We start from the raw sequence: 16070 nt of genomic DNA on the forward strand, positions 1-16070 counted from the left end.
GCAAGCATTTGATACAATTAGATAGTACCACAACACAAAATTTATAGAAAAACCATTACTTTGGTGTTTTTAAGTGTTTTCAAATGAAAACATGTTTCTTAAACCAGAAACAAAAAAAAACAATATATACACTGAATCATAAAAGACCAATACCCTTACTGGAAATAACAAATCTATGTTTTCGAATCTAAAGTCACTTTTGTTACATTGTGCAATATGTTTTTAATAACTGCTTGTGTAATGCAAATGTTAAATTGTAACATACAATAGTTCTTGGTAGACATACCAATTCAATTATTGCAAGGCCATACCAGATGACACTAGACTCCAAGTTTTATGCATGGTATTCCTATTCTGCAAATAGCACTTCCAACACATTCTAGCATACCATTCATAGAGTAGTAACATTTCTTGCCACAAGTATATTTCCTCCTTCATTCATAATTATTGTTTAGAATGTTTCCTAGCTACTTAGTGCAGAACTTGCTGACATTTCTGTGTATCGATTTCACAAGGCATAGCTTTGAACCACCTGTCCCTTAAGAAGCTGCATTGCAGCTGTAAACAACTACACAAAATTTGTTAATAATTACCGGGCCAACAACTCAGACGTGACTTCATATGAACCTGTGACATTAAACTTAAATGACAAATTAATATCATGAATATAATGTTATTAGAAATGTATATTACAATAACAACATGGTAACTGGGAAAACTTCAGAAGGATACAATGAACTTTGCTATAAACTAATCAATAATCATGTGCATCCTCCCCTTCCATATGCTGAATCTCCAACTTTCTTACCAACTGAACAGCTAAAGTTAAGATCAACAACGTAACCTTCATGTTCAAAGTCAGTGTCCCCCAAGGGGCAGTGTTAAGTGCAATATTATACAACCCCTTTGGTAATGATATCCCATTACCTACTTTAAACCATACACTTGCATCTCAATATGCAGATGGTATTGCTATTTGGAGTAATACCCCCTAAACTGTTCAAAATCTCAAGATATAGCTTCTTTAGAAAAATAAATAAAGCAGCAAAAAGCTTCATATTCTGATTAATCATTAACAATTCAGGCACTAATCAGGTAGAATATTCAGCACCTGATCAGAAAAAGTGGGTCTTCTCTGGTTATTCCCTTTCCCCACAGCAGAATTATTTTCATTGGATTTATTTACCCACATAATGAGAAGGACTGCTCCCCTTCATAATGTATATTCAAAATTTAAATTACATTTTTATGTACTAATTTAGCCAAAGCTTAATAAACTGAAACACTTTAAACTTTACTATTTTTACTAGTTTTAGATGTATTTGCCCCTTATCAAGAATTAATAAAATTAATTGCTACAGATCTTAATTATTACATTTATTTATACAACTTGTGTCAACTTTGAACTGATATCTTTGAGACAATCTTGGTATCTTCAGTCTTCATACCTACTTCTTTTTTGTCAACTTGAAGTTCAACAGCCACCTTTATATTCAAGCCTTTACATATAGTAAGAAGCATTCTTAAATTTTAGGCTAGCTCACAAATTTTCTAAAAGTAACTACCTATTCCAAGAAAACTTTATACCATATTCTAACTCACAATTGTTTTTTTACTTTTGACATTTTAGAGCTGAAAGACCATACAGATAAACAGTACAACACTAGAACGCTTTTATTCTAACAAGCAAGCAAACTGACAATCTACCAATTAACACTTCTAGACCAAGCACACACAGAAAAATGAAACCAACCAGCCAGCCAGCCAGTACTGACAAACCAGAACATCTGAACAATAATTAAATATACCATACCAATCCATGACAAAGAAACCTGCACAGAACCAGCTTGTCTTAGGAATTGAAATCCCCAAGAAAAAGAATCAAAGGATGCAGTTGCAGCTAAAACAAAGTAATAAAGCTACTTGGACTGACCCACCAATGGGTTCAGATACCAACAGCTACAAGACCATGCTAACTAGCACACTTTCATACTGAAGAAGAATGCTCTAATCCTGCAGATTTCTACCCATCAGATTATAACACAAGCACAGAAGGTTTCAAAATTTTACTCTCATATACCTTACTAACTTACCAAGATCCATTTACATTCATATACTAATCATTCTTCTCCTGTTTTCAAGGTCTTCAATTCTGGCACTGGTTGGGTAAATTATTTGGTGCTTAACCAGTGAAAGTAGGTTTTAAGGGGCCATGTGGGCTACCTAGCAGACACTTTTTGACAAGTCCACTGCCATTTTTTTGGGGCCATTTAACTCCCTGGGCACACATCAATTTGGAACCCCAACAGACATATCATTCTTCCCTAAGCCTCATTGTGTGTCTTATAAATTTGAGCATCCAAAAAATTAGTTTTCAAATACAGATTCTATAACACAAAAAATATATCAGGTGTTAGAATAGAATGTTCCAATATTATTATAATTTATCTCGCTTTCTAAGTAAGCTTGTAACAGGTTAAAAAACACTTAGCTATCAAGAGCAACAATGATCACACAATAAGACCTTTCTATTTTTTATAAGCTGGTCCATCAGCCACATAATACTGAAAGTTGGAGCGAGAAGAGGAGGCTTCTCTTGTGGGTTTGAAAGATATCATTATTTCAGTAAATAAAGAAAATTTTGAAATGGAGAATTTGCAGCTTAGACATCACTTGCTACAGAAGAAATAAAATTTGAGACTTTTTAAATATTTATTTTTAAAGTTAAAACTTTGATACTATTAATATTTGAATCATAAATATCACTTTACAACAATTGATTCAATACAAAGTTGTTTAAATTTTGAATGTAACACTGTAAGAGGACATCACACGTATATTTTCACATGATCATATGGAATGAAGGTAAAAGAATAAGAAATGTTAAAACTAGTTGTAAGAAATTTTAAAAATGTTGTGCATACATGGAAGTCTAATGAAACTGTCTAGGAGTTTAAGGTGTTGAAAATAGCCCTGGTTTGTCAAAAACATCAAAGTTAATAGATACAAAATGAATCTAAAAAGTATTGGTTAATGTACAACAATTATATTTTCAACTTAATCGGTACCCTAAGCAACAGACAAGATAAATAGGCAGGCCACTGAGCCCTACAGGAAAGCATAATCATCCCTATTTTAAAACTTCTAACAATAAGGAATAAAAGCTATCAGCATAAACTGCCTTTTAGTCTTTAGTTACTCATGACAAAAACACTGCAATCCATTATCAGTTTTAACAGCATTGGTGTAGTGCTAAATATTATAATAGTGAATCCCTACCAAAATGTTACATGACATCAACATCACAGTAAAGATCTCATATTTAAAATCTAATTTCAATTTTTGAGAGTCCATTTTAAACAATGAAAAATTATATGCACCATTAAGTATTTGAGACAACTTACATTAGTATTAAATTGAATAAGCAAATTTTTCTGAGACAAAAATATGCAACTTTCACGACAAAGCAAGAACAAACAACTTGGTATCTTAACTTTAAAACAATATACATCTTATAACAAGTTTGACTTTTCTAATGCTTTGTCTTGTCAACACAAATAACTAAAAAAACAAACAAACTTTTGGTGTCTTAATAAACATGCAACATGTAAACAAAATCCAAACATTTCCTTATTTCAACACACTCACACCTGCTTTTGAGTCACAGAGGTCATAAGGTGCCTGATGTTATCTGAGAGAGACTGACAGTGTGTATGTATACTGAGAAGTCTGATCAAGCTCTATCAGTGGACCATGAACAGCCAGTCTCCTCTGACATAAGGAGTTTTGTTAGGAATAACTTATTTTTATGCACACACTTTTAGTTCTTGAAGTATTGGGAGATAACTCCAATTTTATGTGTGGGAGCAGTACTCTGGCAGCACTATACCCCTTGCCAAAAGCAGTGTGTTTAATGGTGTACCAAGGATCTAGCTTTGGACCCTACAATCCACAGAAACCATACTTCTTTGTTAAAATTACAAATTTCTATTTAAAATGAGTAAACCATTATTTCTAAACACCTGACCTGCAAATCTTTCATTGGATTCCAGTCGTGTTCAACAAAGATGACAGTGTCAGCTCCAGTAAGATTAAGGCCTAATCCTCCTACTTGAGTTGTTAAAAGCAAAACATCAATTGACGGATCATTATTAAACTGATGTACCACAGAATGTCGTTGTCCAGCAGGGATACTTCCATCCAGTCGTAGGTAGCTCACATTTGGCATATGTACTCTGTGACGGTAGAACATAATTATATGACAGGTTTTTTTCTTAACTTTACAACCAAATATCCACAACTCAGTTTACTATGTAAACACAACCATTCACTTATAAACCAGAAATTGTTTGGTGTATAGCTAGTAAAACACATTTTATAAATTATCATATTTTTCACATACTTATATCCTTTAATTTAGACATTTTTATATGCAACTACTTGCATGCTTTGCACATATCTAGAAAGTGAAATCATCAAAATGTTTAATTGGTAAGTTACTCTGTATTACAATAATGATAAGGGATTCTGCTAATAGCTAGAAAGAATAATATATCATCTCACCATGAAATTTGCCAATATATTAAACATGAATAAAACTAGGCTTACTTGAACAAATCTTGCTCTACAATATCTAGCATACTCTTCAACTGACAGAAAACCAAGGCACGGTGTTGATTAACTACAGGCTCTGGACCTGATTGACCAGCTGAAGTTGTTAGTGGAGTGTTACCTATTCCACAGTCAAGCAACAGTTGTCTGCAAATTAAGAAACAAAATTTTGTAAAAAGGAAACAAGTCTTTATGAGTTACATCTCTCAAACTGCCACATCTGGCAAGTTAAGGAAGTGACAACACTAAACACACAGATTTATCACATTTATTCATTCTCATTTCATACTACTTGTAGGGTCTTGCCAAGTAGAAATGGTCATAACTATTTTGGACTACAATCACTAATACTCAAAGAAGTTTATTGTACAAGTTATACATATAGTAAAATCACAAACTTAAAGTTTTTAGCTTACCCCAAAATAAAGGTGGACTACAACCAGTATTTTTAAGCGATTACCTTAAATACCATTGACAGATTAAATATTGTTTTTAGCCAATCAACTCAATATATCTTCACAAAAACAACAGAATGTGAAGAGGTTAAGTTGTAATTAGTTGTTAATATAAACATCTAGAGGTTCAAGTGTAACTTGTTGTTAATATAAGCATCTAGGGATTAAAGTGTAATTTGTTGTCAATATAAACATCTAGGGATTAAAGTGTAATTAGTTGTTAATATAAACATTAAGAGGTTCAAGTGTAATTAATTGTTAAAATAAACATCAAGAGGTTCAAGTGTAATTAGTTGTTAATATAAACATCAAGAGGTTCAAGTGTAATTAGTTGTTAATATAAACATCAAGAGGTTCAAGTGTAATTAATTGCTAATATGAACATGTAGGGGTTCAAGTGTAATTAGTTGTTAATATAAACATCAAGAGGTTCAAGTTTAATTAGGCATTAATATAAACATCAATAGGTTCAAGTGTAATTAGTTGTTAATATAAACATCAAGAGGTTCAATTGTAATTAGTTGTTCATATATAAACATTTAGTGGTTCAAGTGTAATTAGTTGTTAATATAAACATCAATAGATTCAAGTGTAATTAGTTGTTAATATAAACATCAAGAGGTTCAATTGTAATTAGTTGTTAATATAAACATCTAGAAGTTTAACTGTAATCAGTTATTAAAATAAACATCTAGAAGTTTAACTGTAATCAGTTATTAAAATAAACATCTAGAAGTTTAACTAATTATTTGTTAACATAAACATCTAGAGGATCAACTGAAATAAAATTATGAAAAGAAAGACACTAATTTTTGCAATACACGACTATATATAAAACATTAGTCTGAGTATTTTAGGATTTGCTGGTTTGCTATAAGAAATAAGTTTCTGAAATTAGTGTTATTAAAAACTTACTTTAGGGTTACAAAAGTGAAATAAATACTTTGTATTTAGAGTCATTTGGAAAAACTAAGAGAAATAAACAAATGGTCCAATAAATGTATGGTTACATGGTGATTACAAGCTCTTAAGAAAACAAGCAATGACAAGATTTAGGCAGTGCTAAAGAAAACTTAGGATTGTAAGTTTATTCTACGTATAAAGCTACAGTACAAAACTCTGTCCAATCAGAGAAAGGCATGACCATTTAAGAAAATATGCATTAGCTTTCTATGGTTTCAACAATATGCCTTTCACCACTAGTTATACGAACGACACTAAGTTCATATTCTCACTCATCAATTGGTTAATGTAAATCAAAATGGAATTACAGAATTAGATTTCAAAGCCCTTTTTATCATCTTATATCGACAGAAAAACCTCTGATGACAGTTATCAGTCAACCAAAAAGTAGAGAAATAATCAGAAGTGAATAAATAAAAACTAAGGACCTGTATTTCAAATCCTTGATCAGTAAGAGTACTTCATAACAACAAATATAAACAATTTGTATAAACCTTAGCATATAAAGTTACTTGTATCAATAACCTTCACTGAAAAAATAAAATGCAGTGATCATACCATTATAAAGACCAACATAAATCCTACATAGAATAAAAACATTGACAGTAGCTTTAAATAAACTTTAAAACTTTCTGTGTCAAGCCATCTATTATAGGTGTAGTTCATAAGTATAGTTTAGAGAGTACATTACAGGTGTATCTAATGCTGGATTTACCTGAGAGCACACAGTTTGGCAGCATGCTGGATGTCAGTCAAAGCACTATTCTGTTTCTTTAACTGATTGATGAAACGTTCGTATTCTGGATGCTGAGTTCCCAGGACCAATTTCGGGTGGTTACACACTTTCCGAAGATACTGCAGGGCCTATAGAATGGTGTACGTAGCCCAATTTTATTTCACTATACCATACAGTGGTAAATCAACGTGTACATTTTTCTCATTTAATTCTTTAACTCAGTGTTTCTCAAACTTTTATCACCCCTGCCCTCCCTTTAATAAAATAAATGTGGTGTTTTGTTCCCACTCTCTTTCTCAATGAGTGACAGAATTACTTATTTTAATTTATAAAAAAAAATAATAAAATATTTAATTTTGCATTATTGATTCCACTTCATTTCTCATGCCTCAAGAAATAACTTGTGCCATCTGGAGGGTGTGTACCACACTTTGAGAAAAACTGTCTTACTTTATAAGCATTCCCAGTTAATAAATATCACTATTGTATGATTAAAAATAAAGGTTCGTGGTTGCAGAAAAAGACTTAAGTGTTTATAGTCTGCTGATTGTGTTTTTTTACAACTTATAATTTACCCTACCCCCATAAAAATAAAACATTTCAGGGAAAAAAAACTGATGGTAATGCAAATTAGAAAAAAAAAGTAAAACACAATGCACAAACAAGCTAACATTTCTGTGTATCAAATTAGGAAATACATAAACAAAAATTAAAGTTCCTGATTTTTTTCACCTGAAAGATGTGTGTTGTTCCTTGGACACTCAGGGTCTCTTCATCATTCAGAGTGTCATCCAGATTCTGCTTGGCGCGAGTGCGGGCAAAGTCTTCATACAACTGAACCTTAAGAGAAAATTTTATTTTAATGCTCAGATACAGCACTTACCATAATGCACTTGAAGTTTAAACATTAAAACTGTAAAATTATAGTTTATGAAAGTACTTGCAAAAAAAATGGGAATCATAAAGCAATGACAACGTAAGAGCTGAATAACAAAAACAACTATCTTTTACCAAAACAGTGTTGCCTACCAAATTTGATTACATTCTAATGATTTAGCTTTTCTTTTGTATTTCACTTCATGAAACAAAGATGAGTCAATCAATGTCACATATAAGATATTTCATAATACCAATGGGAGCTACAGGCAACTGGAAAATATTATTGAAAGTCCAATAAACTTTACTTAAAGGAATTTATTTAGTGACATTAACAATCTTTCACTTTATAATTTGTAAGAATTGACAAAATATGTCTAAAAAGTTTTATATGTAACAGGAAATGCAGGTGGTTTGCTGCAACCTACATGTTTGTGATGACTTTCTTGGCAATTCTGACTAAAATATTTCTTGTGTTTGTAAAGATAGATGCATATACAGAGAAACCTACCTTCACTTTTGAGATATTTTGCTTACTACTATTCAATTTTATTATCTTGATGCTGTGCAATGTTATAATGTTTTTTTACATTACACCCACATTTGATAAAATTGTAAGTATAATTTATGTTGTTTAGTCCTCCTCAAAATGTCTGCTTGTTGTAACTGAACCAATCCCATGTACCATCTCAGTTTGGGAGGAATTTGAACTTGACTTTTGTGAAGACTAGTTTAAGCAAACTTATTACAGTGAATTAAAATATCCATAGACATACACACCAAGTACCCATATTTTCCAACTTCAAACTTACATTTAATAAAAATATTTTATGAATTTATTGCCTCCAATTTGGCACAGAAAAAATTAATAAAAAAACATAGTGGAGTTTTTGTGGAGTAATTAATTGGTACAAGGTTATAAACTGAAATATACTGAGGCCAATTACATTTTAAAAAGAATAACATTCCACACTTTACCCTTGAAAGTGCTTCCTCCCACTTTACTTAAATTGAATCTAATGATTATGCAAATATTGCCTAACACCTCAATATTCATGCATATCATACTTTGTGGAAAGTAGTTTATAAGAACACAGTTTAAGAAGGACAAAAGCACACAAATATAGAGAAGTTGAATCAAAATTAGTTGGAGTGGAACTTCAAAGTTCCAATTTCTTCACTAATCATTTTTATGGATGTGTGCAAGCCTTTTACAAAATTCAAAACTTTGTTTATTATCTATTTAATGGTACCAGGAGGTATGTCCAGTATTGAAATTACATTTTTGGACTGAAAAATTCTTTTATGATCATAACTTTCATTTTGTTAATGAGGTCATTGCAACAAACTGGGTATGAGCAAGGAGACATCTTAGCTTGTTTTTGTCTTAAAATAGTTCTGTGTGAACTTTCTACTTCATGAACACTGCAGAGTTTTTTTTCTTTGAAATGCTGTCTTTGAACTGCATACATTATGAATATTTACCTTCAGAATTTTCTTTTTTTATTGCTAATATATATATTCTTCAAGCCACAAGTCTACGTGTAAATAGCATTTCATTTTTGAACAGTCAGAAATTTCACAACGACGTATATACGTGTTAAACACATCACCCATGGTGCCATAGTTTGACTCTGTGGTAACAAGAGCTTATGCAAATCATTCAAATGAAGTACAATTAACCCTTTATACTTACAGTGATATATTACTTTTTATGAGTGTCTGGTTAATATTCTTATAGACTTTAATAAATATGCATAAAACTTCTAAAAAGCATATAATATTTATTTTTAGGCAAGTTAATTTCAGCTTTGTTTGTTACAGAAAGTACTTGCTAATGAAAAACGTATATGTACTGGTTCACAATTGTCTTGTCTTTATAAATTAAAAAAAGGAATCTGTATTGTTCTTTCACTTTTAAACTATCTGCCTAGTGTTTAGTGGCTGCTGACAACGTTTCAACAACTTGTTTCGTATTATATGTTTCTCGTAATTTATTGGACATAAAGATGATAAAGGCTGGAGAAGAAATATCCAAGTGAAAATTCCCATTTGATGAGAAGGTCTACCTGAAGTGGACTGAGGTCACAGTAGTAATCCTGTATGATCTTTGGTGGAAGGTCTTTCAGAACATCTTCCTTCATTCTTCTCAGCAAGAATGGCAAGACTTGTCTGTGTAGAGACTCCATAGCTAGAACACCTACAGATACATATAATATTAAAAGTTTCATTTAACTAACTCCTGTGAATGTACAGATATACAACATTAATTGTTCTGTCTGGACCTACTTACTCACATACGCAAGAGGAAATTATTATTATTATAATTTCAGGTTTCTTCAAATATTAGAGAATTGGGTAGAACTAAAAAATTACACAATAAAAAGTCAAGATACTGTATAATGTATATTATAAAAGGACTTCAAACTCCAAATGAAACTATTAGACTGGTTACCTATTTAAAATACGCAGAAAATGTGTATGCAAGAGCTAGCAGTATCCGATTCCAGACATACATGCAATTACATAAAACATTAACAAACCAGCTTCCTGCTCCTTTGATGAAGATTTTGCATCTCTGCTCTGTAATATTGGTTTGCTGTAACGGGCTGTAAATTGTTTTTCAGTTCCAAGAAATCCTGGCATGAGAAAATCAAACAAAGACCATAGTTCCAGAACATTGTTTTGGATAGGTGTTCCAGTAAGGATTAATCTGTGGTTTGCTGTAAGTTGTTTAATGGCTTTGGCAAGCTGGAAAACAGAATATAAAATAAAAATGTAGCAGTTATTATTCAAAGCCAATCATTATCATTCATTTTACACCCATTTTCATTATTGCACACACAAAGTTCTTGCAAGTTTATACATGGTATACATATACAACTAATTATATAATACAAAGATTAACTTTACTTGCTATTTTTGTATTGCAATATCAGGAAAGACGTGCACCTTTTAACATTCACCTAACTGTAGACACATTTACTGGAAAGCTTACAGAAGAGAAAAACTATCACTTAACTATCTTGCTACAGATATGTTAATGTGTATGTCATGACTTTTTTAGTTATGTTAAAAATTTAATTGAACTAAATTATCATCAACTTATGCAATTCAACTTGACAAGTAAATGTGGTAAATAAGTATGTTAATATATGTTTTAATTTTTTAATATTAAAAGAAAATAGTTAGGTAAATCCCCAATTTTATCCTGTGTGAGAATTGTAACATCTGTTCTCTAGGTTTTGCTCATTCTCTTAATTTATTTACCATCAAAGTACACAGTTTCATGTAAATTACTCACTATAATATAGATATTACTAAGGCAAAGTCTAATTTTTATAGCCTTCAGTCTTCTTTATTTAAAGAGACAAACTAGAAAGTCAGACCCACTTGCCACGCCCATCCGTCACATCTTCTCTTTCACAAATTGCCAATAATTTTCTATTATATCAGTTACCACCAACAGAAAGACAAAGTTTTATGTATCAAAGGATGTATAATGGTACAATATTTTCAGTAGAGGATATCGTCTATATAATGTTTTGTTTGAAAGTTTCTCTAACAGTGTCCAGATTGACTATCCAAGAAAATTATTTTAAAGCTCTTATGCCTTAGTTAGAAAAGCAGTTAAATTATAGTAGTTATAGGACAGTTTGCTTTGTGCATGTTATTATTCTATGTTCTTAGATGCATTTTTTTAATAGTTATTTAATGAATTAGTACCCTCATTACCAGAAAAATGTAGGCTTACATTTCATCAGCAACTGATAGCAAAAAAATAAAACTTGAAGGTAAGTACTGTATTTCCTGTTTTCCCTGTGTATCTTATTTATTGCAATAAAAGTACCTAAAATGTAAAATGAGATACATACAAGAGTAGATACTGCATTACACCATTCAGTATGATAACTTGTGTTATACATATCTGCTGAGTTAGACATGATTCAAAGAGCAACAAAACAATTAAATTGAGTATAAATAGATGTAAACTGTTACAAGCTTTAAGCTATTTAAGGCAAATAGTTGTAACTTCCTGTAACAATTTGTAGTCATTCTAGAAAGAAAGAAAAAAAACTGATTTTTTTATGGTAGTTGTCGAGTCAGTCAAATAAATTGAAACCATATAGAGTTACAGAAAATAACAGGTAAAATATACAGCCTAATTGAAAAAAAAAGTTTGATCTTTGCTTAATGGATTTAGAAATTATACAAATGAAATTTAGAAATTTTTAATTAACTATATGAGGGCTGTTCAAAAAATAAGCGGACTGACGTCATAAAACAAAATGTACTTTATTTAGAAGTTACAGGTCTGGGACCCCTTCAAAGTACTCTCCTCCCCAACGCACACACTTATCCCAACGGTGTTTCCACTTGTTGAAACAGTCCTGGTACGCTTCTTTTGTAATGTCCTCCATCTCTTTCATCGCATTTGCCTTAATCTCGGGAATCGTCTCAAATCTTCTTCCTTTCAAGGGTCTTTTGAGTTTGGGGAACAAGAAAAATCGCAAGGAGCAAGGTCAGGTGTGTAGGGGGGATGGGGACGAACAGTGATCGAGTGTTTGGCCAAAAACTCACGAGTTCTGAGGCACAAATTTCGTAGCAACGCGGTGCATCTTCAATTTTTCGGTCAAAATCTCGTAACAAGATCCAACTGATATCCCACACTCTTCAGCAAGCTCCCTGACAGTCAGACGTCGATTTGCCCGCGCCAGGGTGTTGATTTTGTCGACGTGTGGGTCGTCAGTTGACGTAGAAGGACGTCCAGGACGCTCATCATCTTCAATGGACTGTCGACCATCCTTAAAACGTTCATGCCACTTGAAACATGCCGTACGCTTCATAGCAACATCACCGTAAGCCGTGTTAAGCATAGCAAAAGTTTCAGTCGCAGAGTTTCCAAGTTTAACACAAAATTTCACAGCAAGTCGTTGCTCCTTCAGGCCATTTGTTCTGAAATCTGCCAAACGAAAAAATCGCACTTCACTTAAACCCGCGTAGCTAATACACAAATGAAGATATCTGCAATCGGGAAATGGCATCGTAATCAGCTGATCTGTGCAAACCTAGCGACACCAAGCGGATTCCCCTGGAACCAACTGGAGCTGCGCAAATCAAACAGTCCGCGTATTTTTTTAACAGACCTCGTATTTAATCTTAACATGAAAATCCCTTTTCACGCAGAGCAGTCAACACCTAATCCACATATTCACACAGTAAAAATACTTCGTTGGCAAAATCTCATCCTTCTTGTGTTAAAAAACTTGCAACATTTACTGAAAGCTTACTAAATTTTGTGCCCCCCGCTAGTACAGCGGTATGTCTCCCGATTTACAACGCTAAAATCAGGGGTTCGATTCCCCTCGGTGGGCTGAGCAGATAGCCTTTGTGGCTTTGCTAAAAGGAAAACAAACAAACACAAACTAAATTTTGTGAGGATACTTGTATCATATCAAAAGTTATAGTATAGAATTTGTGCTAGTTTCAAGCTTGGCATATTCCACCAACCTTGTATAGAAGTTAATATTTAGTAGCTGATTTAATTATAAAAAAAAAGAAAAAAAGAGTACTAATCAATTACTAATATAAAATGCATTCTTTCAGATTTTAACAAAATGAAGAGAGTAAAAAAACAAGAAATCCTTCTAGCACCAAAGTAATAATTTACATTTTTTTATAAATCAGTAAAATTATTGTTTTAGTAAACAATTTATTGAAATGCCAGGAGTGAAACTTTGTTAAAAATAAGAAAAAATAATGAAATATTCTGTAATATACCGTAACCAGTATTTATTATTGAATGATGATTGTTTGTTTGTTTTTGAATTTCATGCAAAGCTACACAAGGGCTATCTGCACTAGCCAATCCTAATTTAACAGTGTAAGACAAGAGGGAATGCAGCTAGTCATTACCCCCCCCCCCAACTCTTGGGCTACTCTTTAATTAATGAATAGTGAGATTGACTATCACATAACACCCCCATGGCTAAAAGTGTGATCTTGCTTGGTATGAGGATTTGAACCTGCAACCCTCAGATTACTAGTTGAGCACCTTAACCACCTAGTCATGCCAGGCCTTTTCATCAGTGTATGTAAATAAATTTGTTCAAAACTATATTTAGTACTGTACAAGAGCTGATAAATCAAATTTAAGAAGGTAACAATTCACTGAAGTGAGCAAAACCAACCCATAAATGAATGAATTTTAATAAAGAACAATAATAGTAATAATAACATCTTAACTGAGCAAAACAATCTAAAGCCACCTTATACATCCATTTTCCATTTGAAGCTTGTATTAAGAAGTCTCAGATTAAAAACACAATGATAAAGAATTTTACAAAATTCTAAATTTCAATCATACAAAATAAATACCTTAGTCTTTCCATTTTTAATGATGTGACCTTCATCCAAAATACAGTAATTCCATTTGATAGACCCAAAGAAATCGATGTCATTACGTACAATGTCATATGATGCTATAATAAGATTGTGTCGTTTTGCTTTGCTTCTTAATCTGAAGGAAGAATCAACAAAATATTACATATGAAAGTTAACCCTTAAAGATACAGTATATTATTTATGAATAGTTTCTCATAGTTCTGGTCATTTAACACATATAAACACATTCCTTAACTTCCATTGGTATAATGTTTCTTAAATTCACTTCAAAATTACATCAACATTTCTACATCTATCTAGCAGCTACAAATTAACATATCTCTAGCTCTCAAACATTCGGTTCTAAATGAATTGCCCTATTCTGTTTATTCAACTTCAATTTGAGTTTATTAATTACAATTATTGTTCACTGTTGGCTCTAGCAATATTTCTAAATTGTACTTTACTTATAGGTTTGTTACATTTTTACAATGCATGTATTTTTTCAATATCTGAATACAATATAGATCTTAAATTAACATGGTCTTGGAAATGAACTTTTTATCCACCTAATGGTTGAATCAGTATAATCTAACATGAGAGATTTTGTAAGCATGTATAGTGTTTCCCAGTATATGGTAAGTAAATATGTTACATTTCAATTAGGTAGTATAGAGACATATTACTTAAATAGCATTGAGTTACTTGATTTATAATTTTTCTTGGAAAGATACTTTATTTAATATTCAAATTTACCATTTTTATTATGAATAAATTAGTCTAAGAATAGAAGTTGGTAGTTATGTTTAACAGTAACATTAGTATTAGTATGTCTTCTTTTAAGATAGCTTAAAAAATCTCTCAACACACTTGGCTTGTTTGAAAATAATAAAGACATCACCTACATATCTTCTATAAGATACTGGCTTAAACCATAATAGACAAGACTTTTCTAGGTGAATCACCTGTCTACTAATTGATAAACTTCAAAAGAATAATGAACTTTATTATTGAGCAGCTAATTCTTTTTTACTGAAAAATTAGTATGAAAAGGAAAAAAACAACAACAAAAAGGAGTGATATGAAAGAATTAAACAAAAAAATGTGAAAAGTTTACAGTTTTCAATTTAATTTTGTAAATAAGAATAAATTTTAAATTTTAAGTATCTTTTCTTATAAACCCCAATTAAGGAAATGTATCTATTCAGTGTCGTTGGTTGTGTCCTGAAGTAAAAAATTATATTATAAAGTGTAAATATTAATGAACAAAGTGAACTAAAGATTTAACATTATTTTATCTAACACTTCAAATTAACTTTGACAACAGTCACAGGATTTTAACATTAATATGATGTTACATCAAGATTACTAGTTTGTTTGTTTTTATTCAGTCATCTTAATAAATTCTTAAATGAAAAAGGATTACTCTAATTCCTTGAAAGCAAGAAAAAACACAGAAATACTTATGGCAAACAAAAATACATTAATATCAGCCTCTTTAATTTTTGTTGTCTGTTCATATTATTTTCCTTTTCCTTTTATACCCACACACAAGTTAAAAATACATTCTACAAAAAAGGAATTTATTACATTTCACACATTATCAGGAATATGAAATCAAAAACATTCAATGATTATTAATTACAAAAATATACAGACTGTAACTTAACTATTATTTTACAAAATATAACATAAATGTGTCAACACCTGTGATTATAATGCAAAATGCTAATAGTATTAATGACATGTGTCATAAACACATTTATAAATGCATTCAATTTGTACCAAGACCTATTAGCTTACCTAGTTCTCTCAGCAGGGGGGCCTGTATAATGTAGTGGATTAAGATAGTGTGGATGATACAAAGATGGCAGTGGCTTACTATCTTCTAAACATACCAACAAATATCAAATACAAGACAAAACTTGTAGCACTTTCCATTCCAATATTACATAAAAGTCCCTTTCCCTGTTAATGTTGGAGGGCATACTACCAGAGATGGCAGTGGCTTACTATCAGGGCTTTTCTTTTCCTAAACATACCAA

General features: G+C 31.5%; 1 protein-coding gene across 1 annotated transcript in view; it reads right to left on the reverse strand.

Moving 5' to 3' along the window:
- Positions 1 to 16070, reverse strand: part of Hel89B (histone acetyltransferase 1) — a 119354-nt gene that overhangs the window by 4192 nt on the left and 99092 nt on the right. Inside the window, exons 31-39 of the mRNA XM_076468556.1 lie at positions 15978 to 16057; positions 15829 to 15906; positions 14020 to 14161; positions 10185 to 10392; positions 9711 to 9841; positions 7498 to 7605; positions 6745 to 6893; positions 4609 to 4758; positions 4028 to 4235 (exon numbers count right to left, since the gene is read on the reverse strand). Coding sequence (XP_076324671.1) covers positions 4028 to 4235; positions 4609 to 4758; positions 6745 to 6893; positions 7498 to 7605; positions 9711 to 9841; positions 10185 to 10392; positions 14020 to 14161; positions 15829 to 15906; positions 15978 to 16057 — 1254 coding nt within the window. The remainder of the gene's footprint in view (positions 1 to 4027; positions 4236 to 4608; positions 4759 to 6744; positions 6894 to 7497; positions 7606 to 9710; positions 9842 to 10184; positions 10393 to 14019; positions 14162 to 15828; positions 15907 to 15977; positions 16058 to 16070) is intronic.

The sequence above is a fragment of the Tachypleus tridentatus genome, chromosome 11, assembly GCF_004210375.1.
Source record: "Tachypleus tridentatus isolate NWPU-2018 chromosome 11, ASM421037v1, whole genome shotgun sequence".
Classification (NCBI taxonomy): Eukaryota; Metazoa; Arthropoda; class Merostomata; order Xiphosura; family Limulidae; genus Tachypleus; species Tachypleus tridentatus.